This window comes from Equus caballus, chromosome X (assembly GCF_041296265.1).
Source record: "Equus caballus isolate H_3958 breed thoroughbred chromosome X, TB-T2T, whole genome shotgun sequence".
Lineage (NCBI taxonomy): Eukaryota > Metazoa > Chordata > Mammalia > Perissodactyla > Equidae > Equus > Equus caballus.
Genome location: NC_091715.1, coordinates 64,716,201 through 64,739,830, shown reverse-complemented (window position 1 = coordinate 64,739,830; position 23,630 = coordinate 64,716,201). Strand labels below are relative to the sequence as shown.

Below are 23,630 nucleotides of genomic sequence, written 5' to 3'. Positions count from 1 at the left end.
GTTATTGAGGTCAGAAGTATAAAATTCATTGGTAGTGCTGCAACTCTCTTTCCTAGCCCTTTCCAGCTTCTGGAAGCCTCCTGCATTCCATGGTTTGTGGCCATCTTCAAAGTACAGCATCTTCAAATCTCTCTCTCTATGTCTTTCTCCCTCCCTTTCCCTCTCCCTCTCTTACTCTCTCACTCACTCACTCACCTTTCTTCTGTCATCACATTGCTTTCTCTCTCTGAAACTCCTGCCTCCCTTTTATAAGGACCCTTGTGATTATATTCAGGCCACACAGATAATCCAAGGTAATATTCCTATCTCAAAATCCTTATCTTAATGATATCTGCAAAGTCTCTTTTGCCATGTAAGGTAACGTAATAATAGGTTCTGGGGATTAGCATATCAACATTTTGGGTATCATTATTTTGTCTACCACACCAATACTCTTCAAAAGTGTTATGGTATGAAAGACAAAAAAAGATTGAGCATCTATCACAAATGGGAAGAGACTAAGGTGTCACGATAATTTACTGCCATATAGGATCCTAGATTGCATCCTAGACCAGAAAAAAAGGACATTAATGTGAAAACTGAAAAAACGCAAACAAAATCTGTAGACTAGTTAATCCTGTTGTGCCAGTGTTAATTTCCTGGTTTTGATAATTGCACTATGGTTATGTAAGATGTTAACATTAGGGGAATCTGGATGAAGCTTATACAGAAACTCTTGTACTGTTTTTGCAGTTCTTCTGTAAGTCTAAAATCATTTCAAAATAAAAAGTTAAAATTATTTGGTGATAGGTGAAAACTACAATTTTGATTGGCAAGCATGCTATAGTATTTACGGATATTGAGTTATAATGTTGTACACCTGAAACCTATACAATGCTATAAACCAACATTACCTCAATACAAAAAAAAAGCTTTATTGATGTATACTGGCACCATCAGTATTTGGCCTATTTCTTCACATCCTCAATAAACTTGGGTGTTAGCAAATGTTTTAATGTTATCCAGCTGGTAAGTGAATAATTATATTTCATTGTTTTCAAATTTTTAGAATTATGAATGAGATTGTACATCTTTTCATATATTTATTTCTTGTTGTGTTAGTTTGCTAAGGCTGCAATAACAAAATACCCCCCTCTTGAGTAGCTTAAACAACAGAAATTTATTTTCTCACAGTTCTGGAGGCTGGAAGTCCAAAATCAAGGTTCTGGCAGGATTGCTTTCTCCTGAGGCCTCTCTCCTTCTCACTGTGTCCTGATCTAGCCTTTTCTCTGTGTGTATGCCTCTCTGGTGTCTCTTCTTCATCTTATAAGTACACCAGTCATATTGGATTAGGGCTCCATCTTTATGACCTCATTTAACCCTAATTACCTTTTAAAGGCTCTATTTCCAAATGCAATCACATTGAGGGTAGTCCTCAAAATATAAATTTTGGAGGGACACATTTTTAGCCTATAACAGCTGTCCATTTCAGTTGAGAGATGGAGGTAGTAGATTGTTTTTGTTGGGTTAACATTTGAATGTGTACCTACTATTTTTGTGCATCCATTTAATCTTCAGTCGCTGAAAACTCCACTTCAGGATAGTGGTTCCCTCTGTGAGAGGAAAGGGAGTGCAATTGGTGAAGGTTATTGATCTCAAAGTGAGTCGTGGTTACACAGGTGTTTTTTGTGTGTGTGTGTGAAGAAAATTCGCCTGAGCTAATGTCCAGCACCAATCTTCCTCTTTTTGTATGTGAGCTGCCACCACAGCATGGTCACTAACAGATGAGTGGTTTAGGTCTATGCCTGGGAACCGAACCCAGGCCACAAGAGCAGAGTATGCTGAACTTAACCTCTAGGCCACCAGGGTTGGCCCAAGGTTTTTTTGTTATAATATTTTTAATCTCTTTTATCTGAAATATTTCATAATAAATTATTTAAAAATATTTAATGGGAGGTGAGGAAGTGAACATCAAGTAGCTTGGTTGTAAAGGGAAAGAAAAATTGGAGACAGTGGTTAGAGAAACATTGAATCAAGAGAAAATCTTTCTAAGGCTGGGGAATTTGTGCATGTTTATAAATCAGAGGGAGTAGAGCTGGTATGGAGGAAGAGACTGAAGATCCAAGTGAGAAAGAGGATAATTGATAGAGGGAGGTCCCCAAGGAGATTTGAACAGATGGCCTCCAGATTACTTGAGGAAGTAGTGGCTTTGGATGACCTTTTAGGGTGGGAGAGGAAAATAGGAATAGAGCGTATAAGTTCACAGGCTGGGGGCATGAGGAGGCAGTGTCTGTGAAAACTCATGAATATAAGGATTGCTGCACTCCGTTTTCTCAAGTAGAATGTAAGTTTATCTTATCTGCTGAGAATAGGGACAATGAGTATAGGGCTGGAGACTTGGGGAGGGTAAGAGAATGTTTAGAACAGTCTGTGAAGGGAGTGGAGAGAGAGCTGACCAAGGACATGTTAAAGGGTTGTTATTAAAGGAAAATGCACATAATAGATCTAGAGTGGTACCACACCTGGTGGGGCTTCACTCCCTGCAACACTGCTCAAAAGCCAACCTGTAGAATTAGAAAACACTGATTATGTGCTGCTTTCAGCATTGGTGTTTTTAGGGAAGTGCAGAAAATGAACAGAGACCAAAAATGCTGAGGGTGTTGGTAGTTACTTATTGTCTACCATTTAGACCAAACTGAGAAGGAGGGGAAGGAAGTGAGGGAATTGGTAGATTGAGAGAAAGTGGAAGAATCAAGGGAATAGAAGTTTCAGCGTTAAAGAGCAGGAATAAGGAGAGTGAAGGCATGAGACTGCTAGAAGGATAGGAAATTGTCATCAGAGTTGGATACTAGTATTTTGAATTTCAAAGATCAAGCAAATTTTCGGGTGATGACAAGAAAGTATTACCTAACACTTATAAAGCTCTTACTATGTGCCAAACAGTTTGAAGCACTTTACACATATTAGCACATTTATGTCTGATTTCACATAAGAAAAATCCCAGACACAGAAAAGTTGTGACTTTTCCAGGGCCACTGATTAAATAAGTATTGGAGCTCAGATTTGGAACCAGGTAGTTCAGATCTATACTATACCACCTTAAGTTCTTTGTTATGTTCATGAAAATGGGTACCTTGAAGTGGAGGTGAAGGTGATGAGGTGGTGAGAAGGCTAAGGAATTTTGAGGCAAGAGTTGCTGAAGGAACAACCACATCTGCCACGAAGACTTGTATTAGAGAACATTCTTCCAGTCCTAGCATTTGATGGTTAAATCATTCATCTTGTATGCTTGACTGAGTAGTTTGGTCTTTTTTTTATTGAGGTAGCATTGGTTTATAGCATTATGTAAGTTTCAGGAGTACAACATTATAATTCGACATCTGTATACACTACAGCGAGCGTGCTCACCACCAAAATCTAGTTGCCATCCATCACCATCCTGAAGGCAGTAGGGAGCCATGGAAGCTCGTATTTCAAATGTTCTAATTTATTTACAAGTGGATACAAGACTGACACCAGTATGTTTAGTCTCTCATCATTAATCTAACAAAATAGGAGCTTTTTTGTTGTTATTCTATACAATTTTTAGGGGAAATATTAACTTCAATTTTACCAGAAAATCCGTTTTTCAGTGAATTACCTCAATCCCTACTGAGTTCATAAGAGTGTGATTTTGCTGTTTTGGAGGTGACTTGAAGAGCAATTAAAGTGCTGGTTGTCTGTTATCCCCATGATCCAATAGGAGTTTATTTCTACTAACCAGTGGTCAGCTTTTGAGTGAAGTTGTTATGCTTTTGTAACCTGTAAATTTGTGTTAAATGATTGAAGTTCTGACCTTTGTGTGATACTAGAGATGTACTCTGACCATGTTTTCCAAACAAAGACATAGTAACCAAGGATCTTTTCTGAATTATGCATTTATTCATATGAACTATCTTATATGAAGATATGAAATGAAGTCCCAGTTTATTATACATTTGTCAAATTTACATTTTTGAAAAAGAGCAAGATGATATGTAGGTGAGATTGTTCCAGAAATTCTGGACCTTATGTAGATGTAACCTCATAGGATGGTTGTGGGGATTAAAAGATATAATATATAGGAGAGTTGAATCTGCTCTACAAGTATCGGGGATTATATGTTCCTGCCAAGTTGTTCAGTTAATGGAATATGACTTTTCAGTTGACATATATTATAATTTCAGTAATGTGTTTTTTCCATTTACACTTGCTCTTTAATAGAAAAGGGCTTAAACACATTGGTTTTACGTTTCTCTGTCATTCACTTCCTTCAGCCTCTCTTTTAAGAATATCCAAGATCTGTAAATAAAATTTAAATTCATTAGAAGAATTGATACTTAAAGGAGTCCATTCCTGAGTCTTTTTTTTTATTTTAGTTTACTTTTTTTGCAGGGGAGGATTTTCCCTAAGGTAACATCTGTTGCCGATCTTCCTCCTTTTTCTTCCTCCTCCCACCCCAGAGCACCAGTACATTGTTGTGTATAGTTGTAAGTTCTTCTTGTTCTTCTATGTGAGCTTCCACCACAGCATGGCTACTGACAGGCAAGTGGTATGGTTCCATGCCCAGGAACTGAACCCAGGCCGCTAAAATGCAGCATGCTGAACTTTAACTGCTTGACCATCAGGGCTGGCTCCCTAAGTCTTTTTTAAATAATTTTTAAAAAACAGTTTGAATCATCTTTTCTAAGTTATTTATTTTCTAAATTGGTCAGTAGGGAAGTGATTGGGGGAAGAATATCTACTTCTACACTGATCCCTATAACAATGTCAATCATTCTTGAGTTCTCTCTCTTTCCATCTCGCTGGGCAGTATGCATCAGGGTGCCCGAACCTGACACTGCTACCATGAGACTCAGAGGCAATTTGGACTGACAGAGGAAGGTTGACTTCTGTTTTCTGAACATTTCGTTTGGGGGAACTATCAGGAATTACAGGGGAAGACAGATATCAGCTCTGCAGACAGTTCTTAGCAATTTAGTTTTGAAGACAGTGAGTTATTTCTCTTAAGGGAACAAAATATGGGATGGATCCATTTGAATAGTAGAACTAGAAAGGGACCTTGCAGACCTTCTGGTCCAGGTTCTTCGTTTTACATGTAGTTTCTTTTTGCATGGCACAGTAGTGGTAACAAATCTGCATTTCTTCAACTCTGTTCCCATTCATCTACTCTTTGGAACTTTAGCCCACTCCCACTCACCTACCTGCATTGTTCTTCCCAACTAGTTTATAAAAGAACTCAGGTACACCCCCAAAGTCTTACCAGTTGTCTCACTTGTGCTGTGCAAACTCATCTCAGTTACACAATCCGGCATTAGCCATTTTTCTCCTTTACTACTATGAGATCATTGTATTAGAGCTAGGAACCAGCTGATCTGCCTCTTTATATTTAGCTTTGTATTCAAGGAACATGGAATCAGGCTATGTTCCCAGTGTGGGGCAATGTACTTTTATGTTACTTAGTCCTTATTTTAACTTTATGAATGATGGATATTAGTATTTCCATTTTTTGGATTAGGAAACAGAGACACTGAGTGTGCTAAGTGGCAAAGCTGAGACTTTAATCTAGGTCTGTTGGGTTAAGGCTGCGCTTCAGGGAATGGGGACCTGTTTTATGTAAGATGTTAAAGATAACAGCAAATTGTTTTACTTGTCTTTGCATCACTGATGTTGACTTAGCTCTTCCAACCTCCCTTGTGTTCCCTCCTTATTGCCAATCTTTCTCTTTTACTGGGTAGGAAGCTGCTTTTTAATCCTACAGGATCTTGCTTTACTGCCTTAAGTACAGTTTTCTGGGAGAATAATTCATTATTTTCAAGATAATTAGAAAATCTATTATCAATGTATGTGAAAATGGATTTTATTCTTATCTCTAAAGATGTATGGTTAGAAACCATGGTTGATGGAACTGAATGGTACAGTCTTTGCTGCAGATGTAGATGGTTGAGGGCAGTTCTCCCTGTAAATTTGCCAAAGTTGGGTTGTCCTCAGTGTGGAGTTTGTGGGGACTCAAATGCTGCCCATGTTCCCAAATGGCCAAATGGGACCTCGTCTAGGAAAAACCCAACATGTAACAGATTTGCCCTCTCTTGTAAGGGAGGCAAACAAGAATATCCTTTAAGGAACAACTCTGACTTATGTATTTTTCAGACACCCAATCTTGAAATAGACCCTTCTTGTCTGTTCCAGCTTTCTCTCTGAAGTGTGGCTTCTGTGAATTTTGATCTGCCGCCAGAGGGCAGCAAGAGAATAGATGACTGTTTCCCTCAATCTTTGCTTTCTGTAATGATAGATGATAGATAGATAGATAAGTAGATATTTTTAAATTTTAGTAAATATAAATATAGATTTATACTTTACAGACTTATATTTTATAGATTTAAAAATATATCTCTATGTATCTATCTACATATATACATATGTGTATACACACACACATACATATATGGAGAGAGAATGTAATTAAGCCAGGTCTCTACTTAATTGCCTTTAATTTTTGAAATGATAAAGTTAAGCTATAAGTTATTAAAAATAGCATTCTTATCTGCCTGTATATTGAGGACACTTTCAGAGTCTAATATGTTGTTAGCCGGGGGTTTGGCAAGCATTTTCAAATGAATCTTCAGAAAAAAATCTATTGAAGTAGTAAATATTAAAAGCAAAGTGTAACCTTAAGAAAAATATCTTTGAGTGGCGATTTATTAAGATTGAGAAATTTGTCATGTGTTCATTAGTCACAGTGAATCTTTGAAAACATAGCTTCAAGTTATCAGTGGCTAAATCAAGAAGATCTTCACACATTTTCCAAAAGCCTAGTTCTCTTAGCTTTAAAGTGAGGTCAGGACCTGTTTGAAGTGAATAAGCATGTCTAAGCCTGATGAGATAGTGTGATAAGTGTAGGATGCAGCTGTGAGCTGGTGTTTACCCTCACAATGTTCAGAGATCTGAAACATTCCCCATGAGTCACCTTTTTGAATCTTATAACCCTAAGAATTATCCTCAAGATTCAGCAAAGATGGGAATAGCCTCTTCTCTCTTTTCCTCTTTCCAGCTGGCAGTGAAATAGTACTTACAACAGTGAAAACAACAGCTAGCATTTATTGAGAGCTTGCCATGTGCCATGTACTGTGCTAAACATTTGACATTCAACATCTCATTGAATCCTTACAACTTTTATGAGGTATTCCCTCACTTTAATTACAGGTAAACTGAGGCCTAGTGGGATTAAATTTGTTACAGACTATCAAAATAAAATATCTATTTGTATTGTACTTTTGGAGGCTTCTAATTTGCGTGTGTGTGTTTGTGAGAAAGAGAGAGAGAGAGAAGGGGAGGGAGAGAATGAATACACAGAGATTTTTGAGAATTTAAAAAGACTTCCAAGATCATATAGTTCATTCCTCTCAATAGCCAGTGATGTCCTCATATCGGATACTTTTGCCTTTACTATTCTCCTTTGAGTGATCTGAGTCTCAGGTCTGAACATCAGAGATCAGAGTCTGGATAATACAGTAAGACTGGGGCCGATGTGCTAGAGGGCTAAATAGGTGTACTTTGCCAGCTAGACTTGAAGCAGACTGAAATTCTTCAGTTTGGTGATACTGCCTATGGAAATTTCAGAAACCAGGAATCAGTGGAGGAGCATTGAGATTGGGTGGACTTTTTCTTTGCTCTAAAATTTGGGGGCTGATGGCTGGGCCACTGCTACTTTCTTGGATTAAGACTTCTTAAAATAACCCTGAAAATGCCCAGGCCACCTCTGTAGGCTTTCCAAATATCCCTAGAGGTGAGAATATTATGTAAAGAATGGAAAAATAGCTTTGGAATCAGATGGCCCTGAGGTTGAATTCCAGCTCCATCCTTTGCTAGTTGGGTACTCTTCAACAAGCCAGTCTACCTCCATAAGCCTTGTTTCCCTCATTTTTAAAGTGGGGCTAATAATTAGACCTACCTCACTCAGTTGTTGGGAGGATTCAATGAGATAAATATGTCAAGTACTTGATACATAGTATTGCCCATGAAATTTTAATACCTCCTCATGCCCTATACTACCACATCTTTATGTATTGACAGCAGATGAATCTTAGTGATAGCATTCTCCAATAATCCTTTTAGCTTTGTATCTATTAAGTCTTTGTAGTCAATGTGACTTTTCTTAGATATCCTTAAACTATTGTTAATTCATGGCTGTTAAATGATTCAGAAACTCTTCACTTCCCTAGCCTACAAACATGCTAAATAGGTCTAAAAGGAAAACTCCACTTGAAATCTGCCATTTCATACTTAGGAGAAAACACATAATCCATGCCAAGTGGGTGGAGATGTCCTTAGCAGGATCTGACTTCATTCTTTCTCTCCCTCAGTATTCTCTTCTCAAAGCAACTGGCCAGGGGAATGGACCAACAGACAGAGTGTGAATTATAGGCCTATTATATATAATCAGTGGAAGTATAAAACTGATTCATATAGGAGGTACTGTGTTTTAAGGGGATAGGGCACCAGATTGGGGACTAGAATTCTTGGGTTCTAGTTTCAGTTCTACCACCTACTAGCTTTGGAGTCTTGGGCAAATCAACTCCCCTCTTTGTACATCAGTTTTTCCCATAAGTGTAACGTATGAGTAGAACTAGACAGGATTCTAGAATGTTACATCTAAAAGGGCCTTAAAAACTATGTGTTGCAGAGACCAAAGACAGACCTGGTAACAGCCCTCTTAAAAAAAGTTGGCTCTTGGTAACAAGAGACATGACATTTTCAAAGTTCTGGGCATACTCTAAGAAAACTTGGTGACACACTTGATGTTTAAAGTGGTCTCTGCCAAATACTAAGAGCTCATTATTTTTGACCCCATCATCATCTTTGTTTCTAATAAAGTTCAAAGTGCAGTTTTTGCTAATATAACCAGACTCCAGAAAACTCAGCACAGCCTCAGCCAAAATGTAAATGGAGACCCAATGGAAAGCTGGGATTCATCAGGGCCAACTCTTGCAGCTTTGAATTATAGAAAGGCGAGATGTTTTTTGTATAATCTGATGTTTTCAGCCCTGAAGCATCTGGAGAAAATCTGGATAGTTGCTCAGTTCTCCAAAAATTTCCAAGAGTTTGAATGAGTTTGGATCTCATGTCTTTTGGCAATTGAAAAATGATTGCTTATGTTAAATTTCTTCTCTCTTTCATATATAAAGACATGACAGAAAAGAAAATGGAAGGGGGCTAATATGTGACCAAACTCAAGCAAGCAGTTCATAAACCGCCTTCCCAGTGATGGTGATACCTCTCCTGACTGTGCCTCAAAGCCCAACAAATGTTATTATTCAGCTTTAGTCCTCAGGAGCCTTCAAAAGGGTTTCTAAGAGTTGGATTCCTGACTACAACCCCAGGCAATGGCCAAGGCCCAAGAAGTGACAATTCCTTGGATATTAAGTCCTCTTAGACCAGTCCTTTAGAATTCAACTCAGCTAACATTCACTCAGTGCCAACCATGTGCCCAGACAACAAATTGCATTGGTTTGCCCCCAGACTCTGCTCTAGCTACCCTCTGGGATTTTTCCTAAAGACACTATAAAAGACCACAAAACGCTAAGTGTTCTTAACCAGTCTACAGAAACCCAAATCAATCTGTCCTTTTTCTGGAGTTTTTGAGGATAGGAAAATAAGTTTTGCCTGACACTGTTTCCACCCAAGAAATGATTTTTTAAACTTAAAATGTTTCCTTCTGTGTTATGTAGTGGGAAGAGTGTGAATCCTGAAATCAGACACATCTGAGTTCATATCATAGCCCTGCCACCTACTCTCAGGTTGATCTAGAGCAATGCACATTCTATTCGTAACCAATCCTTTGGCCTCATATCCCCTCTCTAGTCTTATTTCTAGTGAGTTGACCTAGTCTATCTATGAGTTAAGAATTCTTGCTTGATTTTTCAGCTATCGAAGAGCCACTCTAGTGTCCAGAGGAGGGAAAATGAGGGCTTCTACTCTGTCAAGCTTTAGGGATAATTTCCTCAACTTTCCATTTATGTTTCCAATTATTCTCTCTTCCTTGAATCCTATTAAAAGGGGTTGATAGAGGGACCCATGGCTTGAACTTGGAAACCGTTTGTCCCACCAAAGCCATGTTTTAGTCAGTCTTCTAGGTCCGCAGCTGGTACCACCATTTGTGCCTTCTCCTGACACTGTTTTCACTTTCCGTTTAAAATGGTTCCATGAGATGCAGAGGAGCTAGTTTTGTATCCTGTGCCACCTGGCATTTGGCCCCATCCATCCCTAAAAGAAAACCACATACTATGAGTTTCCCATTCCTTTAGCATTTGTTTCTTCTATCTTCAGAGGGTATATGGTTATTCCTTTCTCAGAAGTCTTTTCATGGATACTCAAGAAGTCAGCAGGGAATTGAGTAGAACAGGTAGGTTTCTTTTCTTGGCCTCTCTTAACTCTCTTTTCATCTCTAAAAGTTTTCCCCTCATTAAAATGGGCTGTCAAAAATAAGTCCAGAGATCATAGGTCCATCATCTCTCCCCTCTTAAGAGAAACTATGGAGATTTTCTCAGGTTTTCCTTTGCAAGCCCACTAGTTATATCTGTAGTTTGTAGTCCTATTTTAAAAGAACTAATGATATCCATTAATTTAATAGGTACTTACTAAATTCTTTTTTTAATTTATTAAACTTTTATTTTTTATTACAATTTAGTATAGAAAGCAAATAGAGGTAAACATGAGTATTTTTTAAATAATTATTTTTTAACTTATTTTGTTTTTTATATTATTTTTTTATTGAGGACACATTGGTTTACAACATTATATAAATTTCAGGTGTACATCATTGTATTTTGACTTCTGTATAGACTGCATCATATTCACCACCAACAGTCTAGTTTTTATCCATCACCCTACACGTGTGCCCCTTTACTCCTTTCACCCTCCCGTCACCCCCTTCCCCTCTGGTAATCACCGATCTATTGTCCATATCTATGTGTTTTTTTGGTCTGTCTTCCACAAATGAGTGAAATCATACACCAGTTGTCTTTCTCTGACTGACTTATTTTGCTTAGCATAACACTGTCAACGTCTATCTATGTTGTCACAAGTGGCATGACTTCATGTTTTTTATGGCTGAATAGTATGCCGTTGTATATATATCCCACATCTTGTTTACCCATTCAACCATTGATGGACCCTTAGGTTGCTTCCAAGTCTTGGCTATTGTGAATAATGCTGCAGTGAACATAGGGGTGTATATATCTTCAAATTAGTGTTTTGTGTTCTTTGGGTAAATATCCAGAAGTGGAATAACTGGATCATATGGTATTTCTATTCTTAATTTTTTGAGAAATCTCCATACTGTTTTCCTTAGTGGCTGCACCAGTTTACATTCCCACCAGAAGTGTATGAGGCTTCCCTTTTCTCTATGCCCTCTCCAAAACTTGTTATTTCTTGTCTTGTTAATTATAGCCATTCTGATGTGATTGAGGTGATATCTCATTGTAGTTTTGATTTACCTTTCCCTAAAGCAAGTACCTCTGCTGCTTCTGGGATCTGCTGTGTTTGTGTTCCCCCACTAAAGTGGGGACTCAGGGGGAGAGTGGAACAGGAGCCAGAGTCACGGGCACCTCTGCTATGTCTGGATTTGTTGAGTCTCCAGGCGCCACTGCTATACAGGTGGGAGGGGGCCAAAGTTGCAGGTGCTGCTGCAGCTGAGGGGGACTGAGATCATGGGCTCTGCTGTTGCTATTAACTGGCTCTCTGAGCTCAGGTGCTCCTGCGATGTGCACTGCCTTCACTGTTGCTCCTGGGTTTTCCTGGGGGGTACTGGCACCACCACTTCTGGAGGCACTGGGTTCGTGGGTGTCACCGCACTTCCAGGTGGGTCAAGATCATAGGCAACACCCCAACCATCGTGGGGGGCGGGGTACCTGGGTTGCAAGCACTGCTGGGGTTCCCGAAGCCTCTGGTCTCAGACACCAGCATGGTTCCTGAACCTCATGTCACTGGCACCGCCACTGCTGCCAGGGGCCCGGGGTCTTGTACGCAGCCTCTGTTGCTGGAAGGGCTGGTGTTGGAGGCACCACCACCTCGTGGAGTGTGTGAGGGCTGGGTTGCAGGTATCGTCCCTGTTCCCAGAACCTCTGGTCATAGGCCTTGCAGCAGCTCCTGGTGTCTCCAGGAGCTTGGGCTGCCTGCATTCCTGGGGCCTCCATTCGCAGGTATTACTGCACTTCCTGGTGCCTTTGGTCACAGGAAAGGCTGCAGTTCCTGGAGCCTCCAGCCTTAGGAGCTGCCACCACTGCTACCCTGGTTCCACCACCTCCAGAAAGTGTAGTCCACCCACCTTCAGATGAATAGAGGTAGGGATCTCTTGGGCATTCTGGTGTGCTGTGCAGAGAATCCTTTGTTGGTCTATGGATGTCCTACTGATTGTAACTTAGAAGGGAGAGACAAAGGGAGCAAGTCACTCTGCCGTGATGCTGACATCTTTCCCTAAATTCTTATTACATACCGGGCAAATTTCTAGGCACTGGGGATACACTTGTAAACAAAACAAAGGCCTTTATTTCATGGATCTTATATTCTACTGGGGAGAGACAGATGATAAACAATTTGATATATTTGTCAGGTAGTCATAAGTGTGCTGAAGAAAAATAAAGCAATATAAGGGATTATCTTATAGAAGGTGGTATTAATACGATATTTAGGCAGAGAACTGAATAAAGAAAGGGTAAAAGCCATGGTGGATATCTTGGGGAAGAGCAGTTCCAGGAATAGTGAACAGCAAGTGCAAAGGCCCTGAGTAGAAGTGTACTTGGCATGTTGAGGGCAAAATGGCTAAGAGAAAGGAGCAAGGAGGACCATTTACTCCATTTCTCTTCTCTAAGGGAATAGCAGTAACACATAGGTTAATTCTCATCATTTAAAAATAGCTGTGAAGTGAGGCCTTTGGAGGGCCCATAGAACAGAGAGAGAGGTAAGTGTATTCTTCCTACCACAATAATTGCCAATATTTCCAAATTAAAGCTTGGCTCCAAGGTTTACATCTGTAGGCCAGCTTTGGGGAGGATGTTGCAATCCATGTTGAGTGTAGGGTTATCCAGGCCATGTTTTAATTTTAGAGAGGATACACAACAGGAAGTTTCCCCTGTTTTTCTAGACTTTTCTCATTTAGAGAGAGTGTGGTTTTAAGCCTACCTAGCATCTTCCCTGAGCCCTGCCTACAGCACATTGGCAGAACTGATCTCAGAAGGCTCCCAACCAATGTCTCAGTCTACTTGGAGGAGACAGGAACTGTAGACAGCACCCTGTCCAGGTGGATTTGGCAGCTGTCATTACAAACCCTGGAAGTTAATGAGCCCATATCCATCTTGGGGCCTGGGTAGCTCCTTGAAGGAGAGCAGGCTATGAGGAAGGAGTTTTCTCAATGAGAAGTGAATAATTTGTGTAACTGGAGGAGGGAAATAAAATCATTAGGCTGCCAGAAACCTTGAAGAACCAACAAGTCCTAAACCCCTGATTTGCATGGCGCATAACCACTTCACCTCTTATTGCTCCAATCTCAACCTTCTTGCCTCCCTCACTTCTTCCCTCCCTCCCTTCAGCTCCCCTCTCCTTTGCCCTTCTCTCCAAGGAAACATGAGTTTAAGTCCGTTTTAGAGTTGCTAATAGTTAGAATAGTTACCATTTATTGAATGCTTAATATGTTCCAGACTAGGCTCTTTACATATATTTTCTCATTCAATCATCACACCAACCCTTTGAGGTAGATGGTATTATTACCCTCATTTTGCACCTGAGATTTGCAAAGTGCAAACTGATCCTCAAGTTTGAGGCTCATATATTTTAAGTACCTTGCCCAAAGTTGCACAGCTAATAAGTGGCAAGGCCTCAATACAACTGATTCTAACTCAAAGCTGACTCTTTAATCTCTATGTTATACTCTCTTTTCCCATTTCTAGTTGGAAAAGGAGTAAGTGAGAAAAGGTTCTATTATTGAATAAGCCTTGAGGGGCCTGGCAGCTCCAAGTCATTCATTCATTATAAAAATTGTCATTGAGCTACTGCCCTTTTCTTGGTGCCCCAGTAGGGTCCTAACTTCTACAGATGAATGAGACAAAAATATCTACTGTCATGAAGCTCATGATACTGGCAGGGAATTTGGACCAACTAACACTCAGGATACAATGTGATGACTAGTGTGATGAAGGTGTACATCAGATGCTATAGGAGCACATGGAAAGGGAACATATCTCTGTTTTGGGAGTTAGAGAATGCTTCATACAGTGGATAATGCATGAATTGAGTCCCAAAAGTTAAAGAAGGTGGATTAAGTAAGATACAGGCTAACTTCCTGTAACAAAGAGAATTGCAAATTCAGTAGCTTAAGTAAGTTAGAGAGAAGTTCATTTCTCTCTCATGTAAAAGTCCAGAGGTGAACAGTTCAAAATTGGTGGGGAATCTCTGCCATCCTCACCACTTGATCTCTATCTACGGATCCTAGATACCTGTTTCAGTTAGCCTCCATTTACCACCCAAAGAGAAGGGAGAAAGAGACAGAATGGAATGCAGAAAATTGTTTTATAAAAATATGATCTGTAAGTTTGCACACATCACTTTCACTTGCATTCTATTGTCTATAACTTAAATACGTGGCCTTACCTAGCTGCAGGGGAGGCTAGGAAATGTAGGCATGGGTATGCAACTAAAACTCAGTGACTTCTATTAGTAAAATAAAGAAGAGGGGAAGGATACTGGCAAGCAACTAGCAGCCTCCGTCATAAGAGGGAAAGATATTCTAAGCATGGAGAACTCTGTACGCACACAGGAATGAGAAAACATGGCATGTAGAGAACTATAATAGTTCAATATGGCTGTAGTATAGGGTGAATGTAAGAATACGGGAAATGAGACTGGGGATTGCAGGCAGTGGCCAGATTATGGGGCACGTTGTGTCTTGTGTGCTACCTAAGGAATTTGGACTTTGTCTCGAAGATAGTGAGGAGTCACTGAAATATTTTAAGCAGAGGAGTAACCTAGTTATATTTTGAATTTAGAAAGGTCACTCTATCCATAGTTTGGTAGACAGATTAAACGAAAGACTGACAGGAGGCATAGAGAACAGTTAGGAGACCATTGTAGTAATATTAGAGAGAGATGATGAGGTTCTGAACTAAGGTAATGACAGTGAGCAGAGAGCATAGATTAGAGAGATATTAAGGAAACATAATTAATAGAACTTGATGACTAAATGGATGTGGGATGTGAGAGAAAGGGAAGATGCTAGGATTATAACGTCCAGATTTCTGGCTTGGAAACCAGCATTGTTTTAAGTAATAAACAGTTATAAGGAAACAGTTAAATGTGTTTAGTTTTGGAAATGTTGAGGTTGAGATGCTTCTAGGATATCCAGATGGCAGTATTGAGCAGGCAATTAGATATATTGGTATAGAAATCATTAGAGAAAGCTGGTAGTGCAAGCCATGACAGTGAATGAAATTGTTGAGAGGGAAAATGAGTCTAGAGTAGTGAGATCATTAGAGGACTTAGAGCACAATCTTAGGGAAGATCACATTTAGGAAAAGCCAGTGAAAGAGACTGAGTGGTGTTCAGAGAGGTAGGGATATGGTTATTTAGAAAATTAAAGGGTAAGGCATTTTTAGAGCAGGAATGTCAGCTGTATCAAGTGCTGGAGTAAAGTGAAAATAATGATTGACAAATACCCATTGGATTTGGCAATTAGGAGATTACTGGTGATCATTGTGGAAAGAGTTATAGGAGAGTGATGTGGGCAGAGACCGGATTGAGAAGCAAATGGGATGTGATGAAATGGAGGCCAGGGGATTGTGGAGTGACATCAACAAGATGGCAATATAGGAATTTCTAGCACCAGTCTCTTCCCTAAAACATCAGTTTGAACAACTGTCTGCACACAAAAATACTTCACAAGAACTGAGGAATCTAGGTGAAGGATTACAACATGTGAGTGAAGCACTGTAATAAGAAAAGACACATTGAGGAGGAAAGATATAGTCACATTACCCCTATCATCCCTCCCCCACACCCTGGCAGCCCAGTGTGGAGAGAAACACACTCCCCATGGAAGAAGAAGAATGAAATAAGCACCTGACTTCACCAAGGACCCCAGTGCTGGCCTGCCCCAGCACCAAGCCAAGTCCTGCAGACCTAGGTGTCTCCCATGGCCCCAGGCTCTTGGGAGGCTCCTGCAAACCCAGGCCCCTTGCCCACCCAGGTATCTGCCAGCTTCTGTGGTCAGACAGTTCCTGCTGCCTTAGACAACTCCTGTAGCACCAGGTTCCCAGCAGGTTCTTGCAAATCCAAGTTCCCAAACCACACTGACATCACCCAGCTCTCACATCCCCAGGGAACTCCCAAGGCACCAAGCAGATGGTGGGCTCTCACAAACCCAAGCTCCTTGCCTACCCCAGTGCCAGCCATTTCCCATGTCACCAGGTCCCAGTGGGATCCTGTATACCCAGTCTCCTGGCCCATTCCAGAACTAGCCAGCTCCCACAGACCTAGCCTCCAGACTGGCTCCTGCCGACCCAGCTCCTGGCCCACTTCAATGCCAGGAGTACCCCTACAGCTCCAACTCCAAGTGGGCTCCTCTAGACCAGGCTCCTGGCCCACCTCAGTGCCAGGCCAGCACCTGCAGCCCCAGCCTAGCCGCTGACTCTCACAGACCTAGGCTCCTGGCCTGCCCTAGCATCAGTCTAGGCCCTATAGACCCAAACCCCAGGCTGGCTCCCAAACCGCCAGATTACAGGCCAACTTCCATAGCCCTAGGTTCCAGACTTGCCTTAGTGGCAGGCCAACCCCAATGGTCCCAACCTTGAAGCCAGTTCCTGTGAAACTAGACTCCTGGCCTGTCCAGCACCAGAACAGTCCCTATGGACCCAGATGCAAGGCCCACTCCAGTGATCCCCCAAACCTGGTCTGCCCCTGTGGACACGGATCTAGGTTCACCCACGTGAACCCAGATCACAGGCTCAGCACTGCAGACTCAAGGATCAGGCCCACACCAGTGAACCCAAGCTCCAGGGCCACACGCTTGGACCCAGGACCCAGGCTTGTCCCTGTGGACCCAAGCACGAGGCCTGCCTACCTGCTGACCTGGACACCAGACCTGCCTGCCTAAGGACTCCAACAGCAAGCCTCCCCAAAGACACCACAAGATGGCCCACCCAGAATCTCATTATAGGCTGGCTGTTGAAGGGCATTGCTTGCTGAAGCCAGTCTGTCAAGACTGGAGAAGATGCCTACTTTGTCAAATGCATAGACACCAATCCAAGGCCACAAGAATCATGAGTAAAGGGTGCATGATACCACCAAAGGAAACTAGTAAAGCTCCTAACTGACCCTAAAGAAATGAAGACCTAGAAATGGTCTGACAAAGAATTTAGAATAAGCCTCTTAAAGAAATTTAGTAAACTACAAGAAAACGCAGATAGAAAACTAAATGAAATTAGAAAAACAATACATGAACAAAATGAGAAGTTCAGCAACTAAACAGAAACCATTAAAAGAGAAACAGAAGTTCTAGAGTTGAAGAAATAGTGACTGAACTGAAGAATTTAATAGTGAGCTTCAACATCACACTCAAGAAAACAGAAGAAAGAATTAATGGATTAGAATACAGGTAATTTGAAAATCATCCAGTTAGAGGAGCAAAAAGAAGAAAGGATGAAAAAGAGTGAAGATAGTCTATGTGAATTATGAGATCCATTAAAAGAAGCAATCTATGCATTATTGGAGTCCCAGAAGTCCCAGAAGGAGAAGAATTGGAGAAAGCTTATTTAAAGAAATAATGGCTGAGAACTTCTCAAATCAGGGGAGAGAATTATGAAGCTAAGAAGTCACCTCAAAATGTCAAGCCAAAACAATCTTCTCCAAGACACATTATAATGAAACTAATATCAAAGGCAAAGAGATAATTTTAAAAGAAGCAAGAGAAAAAAATCCCTCACATATAAAGGAACCCTTATAAGGCTATCAGCAGATTTCTCAGACGACACAGACACTTTGCAGGCCAGGAGAGTGCTGGATGATATATGCAAAGTGATGAAAGAAAAAAAACTGCCAACCAAGAGTAATTTACCCAGCAAAGCTGTCTTTCAGAAATGAAGGATAGATAAAGACTTTACCAAACAACAAAAGCTGAAGGAGTTTATCAACACTAGACCTGCCGTATAAGAAATACTGAAGGAGTTCTTCAAGCTGAAATGAAAGGATGCTAATTAGTAATACAAAAATATACGAAAATATAAAACCTACTGGTAAAGGTAGGTGTATAGTCAAATTAAGAATACTCTAATACTGTAATATGGTGATGTGTTAATCATATAGTTCTAATATAAAGGTAAAAGGATAAAAGTATTAAAGTTAACTTTAGCTACAATAATTTGTTAATGCATACACAATATGAGAAGAGGCAAATTGTGACATCCAAAACATAAAATATGGGCGGGAGGTGTAAAATAGTAGAGGTTTGGTATGTGGTTGAAGATAAGTTGTTATCAGTTTTAAATAGACTGTTATATCTGTATTTTTGTTTATGGAAGCCTCATGGTAACCACAAAGCAAAAACCTACAGTAGATACACAAAAGATAAAGAGAAGGAAATCAAAATATACCATTATGGAAAATGATCAATTTCACAAGAAGAAACACAGCAAGAGAGGAGAAAAAGAGCAAGGGAATTACAAAACAGCCAGAAACAATTATTAAGATAGAATTAGTAAATCCATACCTGTCAATAATTACTTTAAACGTAAATGGATTCAATTCTTCAATCAATAGGCATACAGTGGCTGAATGGTTTAAAAGTAAGACCCAACAATATGCTGCCTACAAGAGACTCACTTCAAGTTTAAGGACATACATAGGATCAAAGTGGAGGCATGGAAAAAATTATTCCATGCAAATGGAAACCAAAAGAAAGCAGGGATCGCTATACTTATATCATACAAAGTTAACTTTAAGCCAAAGACTGTAACAGGAGAGAAATAGGGTCATTAGACAATGACAAAATAGTATATTCATCAAGAGGATATAACAATTGTAAATATATCTACACTCAACATTGGAGCAGCTAAATATATTAATCAAATACTAACAGATCTGAAGGGAGAAATAAACAATAAAATAATAGCAGGAGACTTGGATACCCCACTTCAACAATGCATAGATCATCCACACAGAAAATCAATACAGAAACATTAGACTTGAACTATGCCTTATACAAAAGGAACATAATGAATATATATGGAACATTCCACTCAACAGCAACACAATACACATTCTTCTCAAGTGCACATGAAACATTCTCTAGGATAGATGATATGTTAAGTCACAAAACAAGCCTTGGTAGATATTAAAAAATTGAAATCATACTAAGTATCTTTTCTGGCCACAGTAGTGTGAAACTAGAAATCAATAAGAGGAATAAAACTGGAAAATTCACAAATATGTGGTAATTAAACAACACAATCCTGAAAAAACAATGGGTCAAGGAAGAAATCAAAAGGGAAGTCAAAAAATATCTTGAAACAAATGACAATGGAAAAACAACGTATCAATACTTGTAGGATGCAGGAAAGCAGTTCTAAGAGGGAATTTTATAGTGATAAACACCTATATTAAGAAAAAAGGAAGATCACAAATAAACAACCTAACTTTACACCTCAAGAAACTAGAAAAAGGAGGACAAACTAAGCCCAAAGTTTGCGAAAGGAAGGAAATAACAAAGATCAGAAATCAATGAAGTGGAGACCAGAAGAACATAGAAAAGATCAATGGCACTAAGAGCTGGTCTTTGAAAAGGTAAACAAAACTGACAAACCTTTAGCTAGACTAAGAAATAAAGAGAGAAGACAAATATATAAAATCAGAAATGAAAGAGGAGACACCATAGAAATACAAAGGATAATAAGAGACTACTATGAATAATTGTACACCAACAAATTGGATAACCTAGAAAAACTAGATAAACTCCTAGAAATATACAACCTACCAAGACTGAATCATGAAGAAATAGAGAATCTGAACAGACTAATAAGAAGTTAAAAGATTGAATTAGTATCAGAAATCTCCCAACAAATAAAAGCCCAGGACTAGATGTGTCAGTGGTGAATTCTACCAAACATTAAAAGAGTTAATGCCAATTCTTCTTAAACTTCAGAAAACTGAAAAGGTGGGAATGCTTCCAAACTCATTTATAAGGCCAACATTACCCTGATACCAAAGCCAGATAAAGACTCTACAAAAGAAAAAAAAGAACTATAAAGTATATGTGATGAGTATGGATCCAAAAATTCTCAATAAATACTAGCATACCAAATTCAACAGCACATTAAAAGGATCATACACCATGATCAAGTACGATTTACCCCTGGGATGCAACAAGGAGGACTCAACATGTGCAAACCAATAAGTGTGATACACTACAGTAATGAAATGAAAAATAAAAATCATATGATTATCTCAATAGATGCAGAAAATGCGTTTGCCAAAATTCGATATCCTTTCATGATAAAAACTCTCAACAAATTCTGTATAGAAGGAACGTATCTTACCATAGCAAAGACCACATACGACAAACCCACAGCTCAATGGTCAAAGGTGGACAGCCTTCCCACTAAAATTAGGAACAAGACAAGGGTGCTCACTCTCACCACTCCTATTCAACATAGTATTGGAGTGCTAGACAGGGAAATTAGGCAAGAAAAAGAAACAAAAAAACACCAAAATTGGAAAAGGGCTATGTTTTATTTCTGGTAATTTTTTATTGGATGCAAGACATTGTTAATTTTACCTTCTTGGATTTGGACCATTTTTGTATTCCTCTAAATAATATTCTTGAGCTTTTTTTTCTGGGATACAGTTATTTGAAAACAGCTTGATGCTTTCAAGTATTTCTCTTAGGCTTTGTTAGGCAGAAAAAGAAGAGTGTTTAGTCTAGGTTTAATTTTTCTTCACTAATGAGGCAAAACTTGTCTGTGTACTCTACCCAGTGTCCTATGAATTGTTTGATTTTCCACTGTGGCTGGTGAGAATAGGAGTCTTCCAGGAACTGTGTGATCTTAGATAGTTGTTCCCTCCAATTCTGTCATGTGGCTCTTGCCTCACACATATATATTGATCACTACTCAGCTAAAGTCTTAAAGAGGACCCCTGCAGATCTCCAGAGCTCTCTGTGCAGCTATCTACTCTCTGGTACTCTGCCCTGAAAACTCTCAATTCCTTGCCCTCCCCATTCTTGCAAGTCAATGTCTTCAACATAGGAGAGACTTCTGGGCTCCCCCTGGGTACCATTTCCTGCATTAACGCCTACAGGTTCTCTCCAGGCTGTAAACTGGGACAATCACGGAGCTCACTTCATTTGTTTTTCCTGTCTCTCATGGGTCACTGTCCTTCATTGCCAGATTTCCAAGGCCTTGAAAACCATTGTTACATGTATTTTTTCTAGTTTTTTAATTGTTTCAGGCTGACAATGAAAATCTAATCCCTTTTGCCCTATCTTGGCTGGAAATGGAAGTAACCATTATGGTCTCTTCAGAGGACAATTTGGCCTTTTATATCAAAATTTTAAAGGTGTTTTTCTTTTGGCCCAGCGATTTGAGTCACTCTCCTAGTTGCTGTAGATATAGCAGTGATCATGATGGTAATACTTCCATATAACTTACAATTGAGTGGGAGGACAGAGGAAAACCAAAAAAATAAGCACAATATACCATGTTAGAGACTAATAAGAAATGCTAAGGAGAAAAAAAACTTAAACAGAGAAGGGGGATAGGAAGCAATGGGTGGAGGGAGGCATGTCAAAATTTTAGATACATTTGCCTCAGTGAGTGAAAGACTCACCGAGAGGAGTATATTTGATCACAATCCTACTGGAATTGAGAGGGCAAGCTATAGGGATATCTGAAGGAAGAGCACTCCAGGTAAAAGTACTGAGTTCGAAGGCCCTGGTGTATTTGATAAATAGCAGCAAATATTTGTAACAACTACTACAGTGCCTAAGCAGATGCTCACAAAATAGTAGTTATTTAGAATATTATTACTAATGGTGGTAGAACCAGAACTATGACCTAAAATTGTACCATCTCAAAACTCATCTGCTTGCTGTTATGTTATATTCTTTCTTCCCTACTCCATGAGACATTGAGACATGTACTGCCTTGTGATTATTCTTGCATTTTTCTCTATCGTTGCCCAGATTTTACACAGGCTTGTCTTGTGTTCTGAATCATGTGACTATGCAGCTTATGTTGACTCTTGCCTGATAGAACGTTGGGCTCTGACATTTCTGTTTGCACTAATCATTGGGGTTGATTTCATTATTTCTCTGGACAATGGTCCCCTTCCTCCCTCACCCCATGTGTGTGTCTTCCAAAAGTGTGTGTGCTCTGGCCCAAAAGGTCAATCTCCCACGGACAGGAAGATCCTCAAGTCCATATGAGACACTATATAAAAATTCTAATCACAGCTCCACCCTCATTCATCCAGCACTTTTTACATCTTTCAAGGCACTTTGTTTTTAACCTTTCTTTTTTGAATGAGTAATGCATATATGGTATGAAATTTTAAAAGATAAAAATGATATAGCAATGAAAAATAACTTTTCCACCATCTTTTCCTCAGCCACTCATCATTCCTCTCTTGAGGCAAACAATATAACCAGTTTCTTTGGTATCCTTTCAGAAACATTGAGTGCACATGGGTGTTTTTAGTCACTTTCCACACCCCACCCCTACCCATACAATGTACCTTGACTACACTTTTCACTTGATTCTCACAACACCCTGTGAAGTAGGTGGTTCTCTCCCCGTGTTACAGATGAGAAAGCTAAGGCTCAGAGATGGGAGGTGACTTGCCTAAGGTTTCCTAGGCTGTAAGTGGAAAATCCAGTACTGATGTTGCAGTTTTTGTCTGCATTCTTTCCTCCACACTGAGAAGTACCAGGTCCTGCGCCTATAATATGATAGGAGATCTCTAAACACTTGCTGGTAGTGAGAGTGATTAAGAAAATACCCCCAATTCCTGGAGTCATATTAGAATTGCTATGGCAGACTCTAGATGTAATGCTGGTGGGCATTGACTGGTAGTTAGCATTAGGGAGACAAAAACTTGATCTTTCTTATTGTTTCCTGGAACTATTCCCGCTCTTACAGATCTATTCAGGTCCACCTGAGGAAAGTGCTGCACCCCCAGTGCCTCCGCCTCGAGTGACAGCAAGAAGGCACAAACCAATCACGATTTCAAAGCGCTTGCTGCGGGAAAGGACAGTTTTCTATACTTCTTCCCTGGATGAAAGTGAAGGTCAGTACTGAGATTCACCCTTAGCTTCTTAATGGTGATTAGACACAAAGAAGATATCAAAGGATAGAAGTGGAGGTGTAGCCATTTTTCTTCATGTAAGGGTAGACTTTTCCTGGTTCCTGGGCCAGGCAAAGCAAGGTTTGTAAAATTTGTGCCTAGAGAGCAAATTAGTATTTTGGTAGTGGATAGGACAGGGATGTATCTGTAAATCCAGCTACCATGATCCCTTAGGAGACCAGTGGAGGACCCAAAATGTTCTTAGGTCTGAACCTCAACACACTGAAGTGGGTGAACAATGTTTTCTGAATGTT

At 39.8% G+C, this 23,630-nt stretch overlaps 1 protein-coding gene across 2 annotated transcripts in view; it reads left to right on the top strand.

The window, feature by feature from the left end:
* The window catches only part of OPHN1 (oligophrenin 1), a 503,637-nt gene that overhangs the window by 448,721 nt on the left and 31,286 nt on the right, over window positions 1-23,630 (top strand). For both annotated transcript variants that reach the window (XM_005614235.4, XM_014728949.3), the window contains exon 20: window positions 23,172-23,319. In XM_005614235.4, coding sequence (XP_005614292.1) covers window positions 23,172-23,319 — 148 coding nt within the window. The remainder of the gene's footprint in view (window positions 1-23,171; window positions 23,320-23,630) is intronic.